Here is a 12,347-nt window from a genome sequence, read left to right on the forward strand (position 1 = left end):
ACTGGGAGTTTTCAGGCTGGAAAAGAGACAGCTAAGGAAGAATATGACAGAGAACCATAAAATCCAAACTGGTGTGGAGAAAGTAAATAAGGAAGTGTTATTTGCTCCTTGACATAACACCAAATGAAATTAATAGGCTATAGGTTGAAAACAAACAAAAGGAAGTATTTCTTCACACAACACACAGTCAACCTGTGGAACTTTTTGCCGGAGAATGTTGTGAAGGCCAAGACTATAACAAGGTTCAAAAAAGAACTAGATAAAATCATGGAGGATAAGTCCATCAGGGCGGGGATGGTATCCCTAGCCTCGTTGCCAGAAGCTGGGAATAGACGACAGGGGATGGATCACTTGATGATTGCCTGTTCTGTTCATTCCCTCTGAAGCACCTGGCATTGGCCACTGTCAGAAGACAAAATACTGGGCTAGATGGACCATTGGTCTGACCCAGTATGGCCGTTCTTATATTCTTATTCTTCATTAACACGTTTAAGGCCAGCATTACATTATCACCTTTTAAAAAAAAATCTGCGTTTGTCTCCAAAAGACTGTTTTAACGCTAAAAATTTGTTTAATCCATAAATCCAAACTGAGTGTAATTAAACCAATGTGTGTTATGAATTAGTAGTTTTTTCATCCATGCATCTAAGCAAAGGCAAATACTTAGTGCATTTGGAATCCCCTTCATCTGAATCTACAGAAAAATAATTATTCTCATCTTAAGAAGTCCACCACCTACAGATGCATAAAAATAGTTATTCAAATATCACCTCTTTTTTGTTCAGGATTAAACCTCAAAACATGTTAAAAGGTGTTTAATGGCTGAATGCCTTGACCTTATCTGGGACAGGAGCCAGTTCAAGGCTGTTGGTGGCTAGAACTATGCGAAGCTAATATTGATAATCAACTTGATACTCCCGTTAGTGTGGCGGATGTTCACATCCACCACCATGGAAAGTGCCAGACCACGCAATGGTGACTAATGCATAATTAGATGCTGTAAATCCCTCTGTCACTATACAACCCCTCTTTTTAATTTGCTACACCACTCAAAGAACATGAAAACTTGTTTTATAAGGCTTTCTATTATAGGAAAATCATATATTATGTGTCTTTTTCCATATTAAAATATTAACACTAAAGACATGATAAGGGCTTAATGCATTACAAAAATGAACACTGGATTTCTGGGATCTAGACTTGAATTTTGAATAAGGTACATCCATCAGTTAGAAACACTCACTGAAAATCAGACTAAGTCTAAGAAAACTAAATCCTGTAGATAAATGGTTTGACTTGCAGTGTCTTTGCTGAAGGAGGACTAGAGCCAAAATGTTTGTCTAACAAATCATGTTTCTTTAGTTATTATTCTGAATCTGGTTCACGTGTCTGCAGTGGTCAACATTCTCCTTTCCTCCTACATGTACAAGGGGACCTAGCAAAGTCAAACAATGAAGCAATCACAGGGCATCAATATGAACAATACATCTTAGAGTGAAAAGCATGGAACTGAATTGTCTGAGGATGAACTATTTTTCTTTGGTTGAATAAGAATTTGTATTTAAAGGATCCAGATAATGACCATCAATTGATAGAGCAAAAAAAACCCATTAAATTACTGGCCAACATTGTCCATGCTGGTGGATGTGATCACAAAATACTAGGCTGATTGATCAGAATTCTTCAACTCTCTGTATAAATGCACACCTTATTTCATAGGCAAATCTAGCTTTATTAAAGAGCACAGAAATGAAAACCTGGAACAATCACAGTGCCAATAGGGAAAACGTATCTGATCATGCAAATAATGTGGAAATTGCTTCAAGTAATAGTGTTAAAATGATGGAACAGAAAAGTAGAAATAATAATACAGTAATGACAGTTTTAACCTTTGCTTGCAGTATCCCAAGAAAAAAGAAAGGATGCACAACAGGATGCATTCTTTGTAAAAGTTGTGTCATTATAAGCACTACTGTATATACATAAAACACAAAATATCCATTGTGATTATTATGTGCATTGTCTTGTTATATTTAAGGATATAGTTTGTTAGAGATAATATTCTAAAGATAATTTGTCAGCAAAACTCTAAGGGCCATATTGCTGTCTATATGTAAATAGGGAACTTAATGAGAGCTTTATTGTGAAAACATGGTAGGATGCTGTCCTACAATTTCAGTACTGGTCATACACTCTCCAGGGATAGTCCCACGTGGCTCCATCCTTAGTCTCTCCACCTTTTGTAAATTGCTTTTCGTCTTAGATTGCAAACTCTTTGGGGCAATGACTATGTCACTATCTGTGTTGGGACACTGCCCGGTATATTGTGGCTACAACCAGGATTTAAATAAGATATAAAAGCACCTATAAATAATGTATCATCTATTCTATATGTTGGCTTCACTGTATCTCATTTTCCTGCAAGTATTTATGATAATTTCTTCCTATCTTGTGTAACACTGTGCTACACTAGGTAATACTTGATAAACTGAAAAAGTACTAATGTTGGAAGACTATTAAGGAAAGGTGTCTTTTTTTTTTGAATGGACATAAATTTGAAACTAGTATAATCATTTTCATTATTATCTAGGTCTTTTGTAATATGGAGATCACAGGAGGAGGATGGACAGTAATACAACACCGAGAAGATGGGAGTCTGGATTTTCAAAAAAGCTGGAAAGAATACAAAATGGTAAGGGTGAAGAATTTACAGTAAAGTTAGAAAAGTAATCTCTTGAACCATTAGATTTTAAGCTCTGTGTCCCCTAACACTCAATTAACATTACAGTATAACCCTGGCAGCATTAAGTAATCAGGCATATTGACTGGGTAAATGTAACCTCAGGAAGGATGCAGAGAGAAAATTTCTAGACACATTAAATGACTTCTTGGAGCAACTTGTCCTGGAGCCCACCAGGGGAGAGGCAATTCTTCATTTAGTCCTAAGTGGAGCACAGGATCTGGTCCAAGAGGTGAGCTGAACCGCTTGGTAATAGCAACCGCATTGTAATTAAATTTAACATCCTTGTAGGGGAGAAATGCCAAAGAAACCTATCAAAATAGTATTTAACTTCAAAAAGGGGAACTATACTAAAATGAGGAAGGTCATTAAATGGAAATTAAAAGGAACAGTCACAAGGCTGAAATGCCTGAAAACTGCATGGAGACTATTTAGAAACACCATAATAGAGGCTCAAACTAAATGTATACCCAAATTTTTAAAAAACAACAACAACAACAACAAAACAGTAGAGGATAAAAAAAATGCTACAGTGGCTAAACCGCAGAGTAAAAGAGGCAGTTAAAGGCAAAAAGGCACCCTTTAAAAATTGGAAGTCAAATCCTAGTGAAGAAAATAGAAAGGAGCATAAAGAAGCAAGTGTAAAAGTAAAGGCAGGCCAAGAAAGAAAAGAGCAACACAAGACACAAAAACTAAAAGCAAAAAATTACGTACATGAGAAGCAGGATTATTTAAAAAAACAGTCAGCGGGGCCACTGGATGATCAAGGTACTGACAGATCACTCAAGGGAGACAAGACCATTGTGAACATAAGAACGGCCATATTGGGTCAGATCAAAGCTCCATCTAGCCCCATATCCTGTCTTTTGACAGTGGCCAATCCCAGGAGCCCCAGAGGGAATGAACAGAACAGGTAATCATCAAGTGTTCCATCCCATCACCCATTCCCAGCTTCTGGGAAAGAACAGAATTATCAGACACATAGATGAACACAATTTGTTGGGGAAGAGTCCACACAATTTTTGTGAAGGAAAATCATGTCTCACCAATATATTAAAATTCTTTGAGGATGTCCACAAGCATATGGATAAGGGTGACCTAGTCAATATAGTGTATTGGACTTGGAGAAAGCCTTTGAGAATGTCCCCTCCAAAAGCTCATAAGAAAATTAAGCAGCCGTGGACTAAGAGGGAAGGTCCTTTCATGGATCAGTAACTAGTTAAAAGATAGGACACAAACAGTAGGGATAATTGGTCAGTTGTTTGCCAGAAGCAGGGAACGGGCGAAAGGGGATGGATCACTTGGTGATTACCTGTTCTGTTCATTCCCTCTGAGACACCTGGCATTGGCCACTGTCAGAAGACAGGATACTGGGCTAGATGGAGCTTTGATCTGACCCAGTATGGCCATTCTTATGTTCAGTTTTCAGAGGTAAATAGCAGTGTCCCCCAGGATCTGTGCTAGAACCTGTGCCGTTTAACATTTTCATAAATGACCTGGAGAAGGGGTGAACAGTGGGGTGACGAAATTGTAGACAATACAAAATTATTCAAGTTAGCTAAGCCCAAAACTGGCAGCAAAGAGTTACAAAGGGATGTCACTGAATTGAGTGACTGGGCAACAAAATGGCAGCTGAAATTCAATGTTGATAAGTGCAAAGTAATGCACATTGGAAAAAATAATCCCAGCTATACATACAAAGTGATGAAGTGTAGATTAGCTGTTACCACTCAAGAAAAAGATCTTAGAGTCATTGTGAATAGTTCTCTGAAAACATCCACTCAGTGTGTAGCAGCAGTCAAAACAGGCAAATAGAATGTTAGGAAAGGCATAGATAATAAAACAGAAAATATGATACCACTATATAAATCCATGATGGTTCTTTGATTGATTGCACATGTCCATTCCACTTCAGGTGTATGTGTATTCCAGTGCATGGTTGTCAGAGAGTTTTTCCCTTAGCAGTACCACTCAGGGAAACACAAGCACTACTAGTACCTTAAGGACAGCATGCAGGCATAATGGGCAAAGCCAACCCCTACCCTTCTGAGTTCCTTCCTACCCCTCTGAGTTCCTTTCCTTGCTTCTGCAAGTCTTTAGTCAAACCTGTAAGTAGTGCCCATTGTATAGTGTAGTTTTAGTAGTTAGCTAGTTGAATAGTGTGCAAATATTTGCTGTTGTTGTTTGTGTGGGTCTGGCATGCAGTCAGGGTACCGGTACTGGAGATATGCCACGCTCTCTGGATTTCAAGCTCTGCCACTTCTGTTGTAAGGCGATGCCTGATTGTGACCCTCACCGTTACTGCCCTAAGTGCTTGGAAGAAGCTCACATAAGCATGCAGTTCTGGTCACCCCATCTCAGAAAAGATATATTGTAATTTGAAAAGGTTCAGAAATGGGTAACAAAAATGATTAGGGGTATGAAACAGCTTCTATATGAGGAGAGATTAAAAAGACTGTGACTGTTCAGCTTAGAAAAGAGAAAACTGTGGGGGGATATGATAGAGGTCATACAATTACAAATGGTGTGGAAAAACTGAATAGGGAAGTGTTATTTACTCCTTCACATAATATAAGAACTAGGGGTCACCCAATGAAATTAATAGGCTGCAGATTTAAAACAAACAAAAGGAAGTACGTCTTCACACAATGCAGTGTCAACCTGTGGAACTCATTGCCATGGGATGTTGCGAAGGCCAAAAAATTGGGTTAAAAAAAAAAGAATTAGATAAGTTCACAGAGGACAAGTCCTATTAGCCACAATGGTCAGGGACACAACGCCATGCTGTGGGTGCCCTAAACCTTCAACTGCTAGAAGTTGAGACTGGACAACAGAGGATGGGTCATTGAAAATTGCCTGGTTGTGTTCATTCCTTCTGAAGCATCTGGAATTGGCCACTGTCAGAAGACAAGACGCTGGGCTAGATGGACCGTTGGTCTGATCCAGTATGGCTATTTTAATAGGAACTTGGCTGGCCTGCCATCTACAAAAATCTTCTTTCCACCTCCTTCCAGTTCAAATATCACACCCTCAGCCCTCTCCCAAAGCCCTATCAAACAAATGTGTTTTGTAGCATGCCTGGAAGGTCACCCACTTCTGCCTATTTCGGACCTGGGGGGGGCAGAGCAAATTCAAGAGTCCTTGAGCCCTCATGGAGAAGACACACCAGCAGCCCTCTCTTTTTTATAATGAGGGTGATCTAGCGTGAGTGCCCATATTGACCACAAATGTGCCAGTTTGGCCAGGAGAGAGGCGGTCCCTCAGGTATGTTAGTCAGAGGCTAGTCATAGCCAACACCTTAAGTTCCATCTGGAAACCAATGAACAGCCAGTGTACATCTTGGCGCACTGATGTCTTAGGCTATATGGGAGTCCAGGAAGCTTTGTCTAAACTAGGAGTAACTGTTATTATGGACTCAGAGGCTGATGCTGTTGATGTCAATGGGAGTTGCACTCAGCACTTCGCAGGATCAGATCCTTAGTTCTGATAGGAGTCTGAAGTTAGCAAGCCTAATATACTTTGTGTGGGGGCCACAGACACACACATACCTACAGGACAGCTAGAGACTGAACTTTACAGCCATCTGTTAACTTTACCATTTTATGAAAATCAGGGATTTTTCCATTTGTTCTGGTATGAGTTACTATATTTTCTCTCTTTCCCCAAAAAATGAACTAGAGGAAGTAGCAGGTACATCCAAAAGAAGCAAATTGTTGACAAAAGTGTATGCACGTGTGCCCAAATACAGTCCCCAGATCTGGGTATATCGACTGGTGCCACAGTCACAAGGAGGGCACATCTCCCCCACCCAACAGCCCTCCCTGCCCTTGTGTTCCTTATAAAGATGCACTGCAGTATTCTCAAGCAATAGTCGAAAACGCTGCATTTTACAATTGTGTTATTGCACAATTCTGGGCCACTTCTCCTATGATATGGCCAGCATTGGCATCATTATAGCTGAGAGGGACAACTTTCAGCCTGGGATGGGACAACACAGTCATCCCTCTGCCAAATTTTGGCTGGTTGTGATGGTCCAGCAGGGAGGACAGTCTGAGGCTGCCATTGCCAATTCTATTTAGCTAACCCAGAAGGAAGCTGCAATTGAAGCTTCCTACCAGCAGGGGCTCAGCCTCATATAGCTGTGGCTCCTACCTACATCTGGCTTGGTCCTTCCCAGCCTGAGCCCCAGCCCTATAGGCTCTGAAAGTCTGCAGAGCAGCAGGGGCCTGTCCAGGACATGTGGGAACTACCAGGCACAGGGAGGCAGCCATGAAGGGAATTTGAGAAGAGAGGAAAGAAGATAGAAGGATTTGGAGAAGGGGAAAGTGACTGGGGAAGTGCCGCTTGAGGAGACACTGAGGCTAAGTGATATTGCACAGTTAACCTGGCATCCAGGTCTCAGCACCCAGGTTAGCCAAGCCACTTTGCTGTGTCCTCACTGTTTCCACTCTCACCTGTGTGTGTCTAGAGGCTTAGCCCATTGGTCTATGTGCTGAGACCGCTGGGATTATTTTCCTAATAATTTATGGGAGAACTTAAGTGTCCTTTGTGGAAGATTTGTGGGAAGGGGATTGAAAGGCTAACAGCACTTGAGTGATTTAGCCTGCATCCTCCCTGCAAAGTGAGGGGTTTGGGGGTGAGATTGGAATCTGGGGGAAGGGAGAGGAGAGACTGGGAAAAGGGGAGGTTCTTGCCAAGATGAATGGGATGTGGGGCAAAACAGTCTTGGTTCTGTACTTGAAGAAAATGAGGCAGGGTTTTTGCAAACTATGTTAAAATCAATAAGATGATGGCAGTGAGCTAAGGCTAAATGAGGGGAAAAAACAGTATGCTGCAATTTTATAAGTAGTATATTAATGTGTGTGCTCAAATTTCTCATGCTGGAGTCATTATAAATCATTTATGTGTTGGAAAATTTATTTATGTTCAGCAAATGGGGCATAAGACACAGAAGCGATCCACTTCTTTCAAGTATTTACTAAATAATGTGGGTTTTAGGAAATGAGTTTTAGTTCCTGGAATGGGGATTAGATATTCTCTGAATATAGCCTTTTATGGAAATCCCTCCTTGATAAAGAATTGTGTGACATACCACTTTACTAAATAAACATTTGTCTTTTTAACTGAAGTGATTACTCAGATACTTGTCGCATTCAGTGGGTGTAATAGAAAGAGAAAACATGTTCTAATTTCTCGTCCTGAGGAGAGAATCCAGTAGGATTTGTATTTCCCAGTGATAATAGGTATAGTATGAAAGTAGGTGGATGAGAGCTATGGGATATGTATTTATATCATGCTTTGTATGGTGACTGTTATCTTAGTTATCACCAGAGTATGAACTGGGACCTCTGGCATTAAAGCATGACTTTTTATAGCTTGAGCTAAAGGACGGATTCAAAGCCTATTTGACTTCACTTGGCTTTGGATCAGGCCCAAATCCCCCTAGCTGGCAGATATCACAGATTCATATCTTTTGAATCAAGTACCGAGGAAGATTTCTGCCACACTGGAAGCAAAATACATTTGTTTCCTTAATTTATAGTATATTTTTGCTACTGAATGGAAAGTTACATATATTCTTTTGTTTGAACTCAGTCATGCTTTAATTATGCTTTAAAATCCTATCTAGCACTGTCCTCCCTGCACAAATTTTACTGGATAACATCTGTTTCAGGAATTGTGTTGATATGTGGCTATATATTCATGTGTCTACTCTGCCTACAATATTTCAATATGACACTATTAACGTATGTTAACAACACCCATGTGGTGGTCTTTTCAAATCAGAAAGAACAGGAAAAGTTCATTTATACAAAAAAGCGGTTAGCTTTTGGATAAAGCAAACTATTAAGTATTCCTTACATGTTATGCTTCTAATAAATTTTGTTTAATGACATAATGATTCATACATCACCTTAATGTAGCTCCCGCTCCTCACTGGAGCACTGCAGCTATTGATTGGATTACTTTTTGGTTAGTTAAACAAACAGGCTAAACAACAGATCATAATGTTATTTTACAACTAAACTGTTTTCTGACAACAATGTAACAAACTGGCTAAAGCAGCAAGCCCAGTTTGCCTTTTTTTCCACTCTACACACACACTTACCGAGAGCCCATACAGAGCTCTCCCTTCTACAGAAATCCAGTAGTATCTAGGAAGGGGTATGAACGGAGTAGCCTTCTGTAGGAACCTCAGCACCTTACAGTGGAAGTGAGCTCTGTGTCCATTCCAGTTAAGCAGTATGTAAGGTAGCATTTAATGCAGGTCTGGGGAAGGGTCTGTAGATGTCACATAGGGATCTCGGAGGATCAGCAGCTAATATTCCATCGCATAGGCAGAAGTAGCTGTTGTTGAAGATCTGTACTTCGAATCTGGATTCTGTCCTTATGATCCCAGCATAAATTCTGTTTGCCCAGGTTTTGTATGGGAAGTGGGGAATTTAAGCTTTGATTAATCCACTTAAAATAAAAAGTTATTGCTTCCTAGCAAATGCTGCACCATGTGACCAAGTGTGGCCCCCTAGTGTTCAAACCCCCATGTTTAAATCGCGGTATTCAGTTCTGCATTTGGAGCTGAAACTGACTTTCCAGTCTCATTTTAGTCATTCTAGAAGGTAAATTACACTTTTTAACTCTGAACACCCCAAAAATATATCACTGTATTACGTTAACAAACTGTTTTATCAAAATGTTGGATCTTTGGTGCTGTGAAGGACATTAAAGATACAACTACAGTCCAGAACATAATTTTCAATAAGAAGAACGTTGTGTATAACCCAGTGTGTTGGAATTGGACAAGTCTACTGACCTTATCCTAAAATAAATTTTCACAAACATTCAAAGTCCATTCTGTATTCTCAGCTAAGGCACACGGAGCTGATTATTCTTTATGGCTTCTGGAAAGACATCCCTGCTGTAAAACACTGAATTATTAGATGTTTTCTTCAGTGAGTTGTCTGACAGGAGATGAACCCACAGGATATACTGACTGTGTCTGGTTTCAATTTTTGTTTTGTCTATAAAAAGTCAAAGCTTCCTATGAACATTATCAGGCAAAATAAATAAAGCAAGAGAGATAATTGTTTAATGAACTTGGAGTAACATGATTCTAGTAGAATACCCCTACAGATTTTGCCAAAGCTAATAAAACTCTTTTGCACCATACTTATTATTTTTGAATAAACGTCAACTTTGTGAATTCTGAAGGTCACTTCTAAAAGTAGTCTTGAATTCAATTTCTTTGTACTGCTGACTGCTTTTGTTATTTTGACTCTATTAATCACAGTGCAGTCAGAGGTGAAGCAAGCCAGACCTTGGGTGGTATTTGATAACTGGTGTAAATATTATAAAATATTATAATATTGTCTCTGATTCCTAGTAAAAATGTTTTATGGATCAGTGCTGCAGTGAATTATTAATTATTAATTATTATTATTGCTTTTTACAAAGCAATTGTGCAGTATATCAGAATCAATAGTATTTGCTCTGATATAGGACAGGAGTCACAAACTTTTTTTTACTCAAATGTATGCAGTGATGTGCAAATAATTACAGGGAGTATTGGATCATTTCATGTCTACGCTATAGAGACAAACAAACTCATGTTACTAACACATGTATAAGAGCTATCTAATGAAAACCAAAAATGTCTCAAAAAGTATCACGTGCTTACCCCTCAATAGGGAGAATATTCATTAACCTGGCACTCACTCATGAGCCCTTTTCTTTCACTGAACTTGGAGTAACTTTTCCTAAAATACAATCTTTTCTCACATGTAAAGTTTCCATATGTGACATTTCAGCACCAGAAATACAGATTCACTGATGCTGAAATAAACAACAGTGTGGGACAGGTGAAAGTGGGCATTGCCGAATAAGGTCATTTCTAACCTGTATCTGTGACTTAAAGATCTCTATGTTAATTTGTATGGATAAGAAATGTTTACACTTTGATCAGTTAGATGGGTTATCAGCACATAAAATGGTAAAGAGCAATTCAAATACTGTTGTTACTATATATTTCACAGCAACTTGCAGTGTTGCCAACTTGCATTATTTTTGGTGTGTTTCCACATTCCCTGTTATTTTATTAGGTGAGACTCAGCTTTCATCTAAAAAAATAAGTAATAATTTCTCATGATTGCAGAGAATAACTTGAAAATGTGACCTGAGTGCACTCTGAAAACTCAAAACTTAGCAGGCAAATAAAAAGAATCTGACATTTACTATTTAGTTAAAGTCTTGTGATTTTTAGGCCAATCCCATGGTTTTGGGGGCCTGACTCATGGTTTTTAAATGCTTAGACTTGGCAATATCACATTTTTGCTCCACGCACCAAAGCCCAAGGTTTTCAAATGTGCCATGCAAAACTTCTAAACCTACATCTTGATCAATATGTATGCCATGCTTCCAAAGGGGATTCTTTGTCTTCTATTTGCTTCCCTAGCTGCATAATGCTTTGCTGTACAAAAGAAATGCAAAACAGCGGACAGTTTAATTCCCAAGAAAACCCCATCCATCACACCCAGTATTTATTATGATGGTTTAATTAGTTAAGATTTATGGACTTTATAGATTTAAATTACCAAGAGAAATGTCTGTATGAAGTGAACATATCTTATTCAGCATGGCTTCAAGAAGACCAGGGGTGGCTCTAGGCATTTTGCCGCCCCAAGCACGGCAGGCAGGCTGCCTTCGGCGGCAGCCTGTGGGAGGTCCACCGAAGCCGCGGGACCAGCGGACACTCCGCAGGCATGCCGCCGAAGGCAACCTGCCTGCTGCCCTCGCGGCGAACGGCAGAGCGCCCCGCCACGGCTTGCTGCCCCAAGCACGCGCTTGGCGTGCTGGTGCCTGGAGCCGCCCCTGAAGAAGACCTTCTCTAATAGATAAAAAATATTAGGCAGGTCAGGCTCAGTAACACAACTGATAATTTAAATGATACTGAGATTTCTAATCTAACTTTCAGTAATACATTACTATATGTCTTTCAAATAGGATTCAGATTCTGAAAACTAATACAATCACCTCTTTTTTCTCTTTTTTCTTCTTTTGCCCTTCCATTAACTTCTATTGCAACTTAATTTCCTCTGGTCAGGCGAGCAAACCACTGAGCAATAGATTTTCATTCCAATCTGATGTCTAACATGAGAGGAGAGAAGGAAGTGTAAATCCTTTCATACTGGGAATGTGAAGAATTACAGTAGAACCTCAGAGTTCAAACACCTTGGGAATGGAGGTTGTTCTTAACTCTGAACAAAACATTCTGGCTGTTCTTTCAAAAGTACATTGACTTAATACAGCTTTGAAACTTTACTATGCAGAACAGAAAGAAAATGCTTCATTTAGCCATCTTAATTTAAATGAGACAAGCATAAGAAATAGGTTCCTTACCTTGTCAAATCTTTTTTTTTAAACTTCCCTTTATTCTTTTAGTAGTTTAGGTTTTACACAGTACTGTACTATATTTTTGTGTGAGTCTCTGCTGCTGCCTGATTGGGTACTTCCAGTTCCAAATGAGGTGTGTGGCTGACCAGTCAGTTTGTAACTCTGGTGTTCATAACTCTGAGATTCTTCTGTCTTGTTATTACAAAACAACTTTATGGTG

General features: G+C 39.4%; 1 protein-coding gene across 5 annotated transcripts in view; it reads left to right on the plus strand.

Annotated features, from left to right (window-relative positions):
* Positions 1-12,347, plus strand: part of ANGPT1 (angiopoietin 1) — a 205,666-nt gene that overhangs the window by 139,295 nt on the left and 54,024 nt on the right. For all 5 annotated transcript variants that reach the window (XM_045002753.1, XM_045002755.1, XM_045002754.1 and 2 more), the window contains exon 6: positions 2,591-2,692. In XM_045002753.1, the coding sequence (XP_044858688.1) occupies positions 2,591-2,692 (102 nt within the window). The remainder of the gene's footprint in view (positions 1-2,590; positions 2,693-12,347) is intronic.

The sequence above is a fragment of the Mauremys mutica genome, chromosome 2 (assembly GCF_020497125.1).
Source record: "Mauremys mutica isolate MM-2020 ecotype Southern chromosome 2, ASM2049712v1, whole genome shotgun sequence".
NCBI lineage: Eukaryota > Metazoa > Chordata > Testudines > Geoemydidae > Mauremys > Mauremys mutica.